The 2944-nt window shown below is 17.1% G+C and overlaps 1 protein-coding gene across 1 annotated transcript; it reads right to left on the minus strand.

Annotated features, from left to right (window-relative positions):
• Window positions 1–254: 254 nt before the first annotated feature.
• PRSY57_1427400 (WW domain-binding protein 11, putative) lies at window positions 255–2129 on the minus strand (the record flags this gene model as incomplete). The annotated part of the gene is made up of 1 exon (XM_020115306.1): window positions 255–2129. One exon carries the CDS (start codon window positions 2127–2129, stop codon window positions 255–257), a length of 1875 nt encoding a protein of 624 aa, XP_019969963.1.
• Between the last annotated feature and the right edge of the window lie 815 nt (window positions 2130–2944).

Raw genomic sequence — 2944 nt, forward strand, 5'->3', positions numbered from 1 at the left:
TTTTTTTTTTGTATTTCTTTTTATTTCAATAAAAATTTTAACATCTTTCACAAAAAAAATAAATTAATAAGATAAAATTATTAAAAATAAAGTTGTATATATATATATATATATATATATATATATTATTTATTCATCTATAAAAAGGACACAAATAATAATTGAATTATAAAAAAGAAAAATAAATAATCCACTGAAAAAATAAATAATTAAGTTATAATTGAATTAAAATATATACATATATATATATTATATCAATTAAAATTTACTTCTTTAATAAACTTATTGTATTCTTGATCTATATTTATATTTTCATCAACGTTTTTATTTCTTTGATCAATAGTATTAATTTTCGTTTCACATACATCATTTAACTTATTTTTTAATCTCAAATTAATAGGGACAAAATACTGTACTGAACTTTGTTTTTCATCTTTTGTATTTATACTATTTCTCTTATGATTTTTTTCTTCGTTAATGAATTTTTTTGTATGTAGGTCATAATTTGTTTTATTATTATGACTATTAAAATTATTATTGTGTTTGTTATTATTGTCACTATGATTATCTTTTCCTTTAATATTTTTGTGTCTCATAAAATTTCCCCTATTTTTCACATTTCCATTATTTGAATTCGTACCATAATAGTTCATCATATTCATATTTGAATGATTATATAATGAGATAAGTGAATTATTATTATTTGTAAGGTTAGTAGTTTGGTTATTTACTTTTATATTATTATAATTATAATAATACATTGGATTGTAAGGACCATGGTTTAAGAGGTTATAATTATTCCTATTAATATAATTATTTGCATAATTATAATAATAGTTCATATAATTATAGGAATTATTAATATCTGCTTTATCTTTTAAAAAATTAGGGTTGTCATTTGATACAGATGCTTGTTGTATAATATCTTTATGTTTACTTTTATCTTTTAAAAATGGATCATTATTAATAATATCATGGCATAAATTATTATTATCATCATCATCATTTTTATTATCATCATCATTATTTTTATTATCATCATCATCATTATTTTTATTATCATCATCATTATTTTTATTATCATCATCATCATTTTTATTATCATCATGATTAATATTATTGTTGTGTGTTTTTTCTATATTATATAATTTTTCGTTATCTTTATTAATATTTAATTTTTCATTCATATTTGTATTATTATTAATAATATTTTTATTAACATTAGTATTTATATTACTGTTATTCGTATAATAATTCTGATTTGTCATGGATACATTGTTTTCCCCATTTATCAAATATGAGTTTGGATAAGACAATAATGTATTGTCATTTTTTACACTTTCATTTTTTAAATTCTTTTCATAATTTTTATTATAAGGAACAGTTGGATATATATTATTATACACATTTGCATTATTATAATAATTTTGTAAATTATAATATACTTGATTGTATGTATAATTATTTAAAAGAATATTATGATTTTGTACAGGTAATTGTGTAGTTCCATATGTTTGATACATATTTTCCATCATTTTTCTTATATTATCAGGTTGAGGTAATTTTGAATTTTCGATTAATTTTATAACTTCTTTAGGTAATCCTTTTGGTAATGATGGTAATGATTCTAAGAAAAAATCATCATCTTCTTTTTTTCCATCATCATTTTGTATCTCTTTTAAATCGTCATCAGTATCTTCATCATCATCTGAACTACTATACAATGATGATGATATATTTATATCATCTTTGGAACTAACACTTTTCTTTTCTGAATTAGATATTTCTTCATTTTTATTTTCTTCATTTAAGTTAAATATATAACCATTATTATTATACACATATTCATTATTTTTTACTTTCTCCTTTATTAAATTCCATAAATTTTCATACTCCTTTAATTTATTTTTTTCAACAGGTAATAATTTCCCTTGTTTTTCTTTTGTTCTTAAATAGTCTAATTTTTCTTTAACTTTGTGTGGATTTTTTTTACTTATAATATTTTCTAATTGTAAAGCTTTTTCCTTTTTTTTCTTTTTTTTTTCTTTTTTCTTTTGTTGTTTTCGATAAGCATCTGTTGGAAGGACGCTTTTTTTCACATGTTTTTTCGATAGTTTATGATGGTTCATTTTTCTACATTTGTAGATTTTTATTATATATATATATATATATATATATATATTTATTTATTTATTTATTATTTTATTTTTTTTTTTTATTAATTACATTACATTACATAATATTATTATATTGTCTTGTATATATTAATATATGTGTAACATGATGGAATAATTTTCTTTTTTAAACTAATATATGGACATATATAAATATATACACACATACATACATACATACATACATACATATATATATATATATATATATATATATATATATATCCAATTTTATAAAATTTTTGAAGATATATTATGTGTACTTTAATATTTATATTCATTTATGTACTTATATAATTTTATTTACATATATATTTTTATTTATTTAAAAAGGACTTCCAATAAATATTATACAGCATTTTTTAATTATGTGCATTATAATATTATATTTTTGTGTACAAAAAAAAAAATTTAACCAATAAAAAAAAAAAAAAAAAAGTGGAAAATTGTAATATATAAATAAATAATTAATTAAATAATTAAATATAAATAAATAAATAAATATATATATATATATATATATATATATATATACAATTATAATATATTAAATTTTAAAACTTACATTTTACATATTAAATATATTTATATTTTATGAATGAACGAACCTTTTTATAATATACAATGCCCAAACATTTTGTGTTTTCGTTTTGTTATTAATATTTTTCTTTTTTTTGTATCATAAAAATTGTTATAAAAACCTAAATATGATAATATTATAAATACATAAGAAAAAAAAAAAAAAAAAAAAAAAAACCCAAAAATTACAC

This window comes from Plasmodium reichenowi, chromosome 14 (genome assembly GCF_001601855.1).
Source record: "Plasmodium reichenowi strain SY57 chromosome 14, whole genome shotgun sequence".
NCBI classification, from domain to species: domain Eukaryota; phylum Apicomplexa; class Aconoidasida; order Haemosporida; family Plasmodiidae; genus Plasmodium; species Plasmodium reichenowi.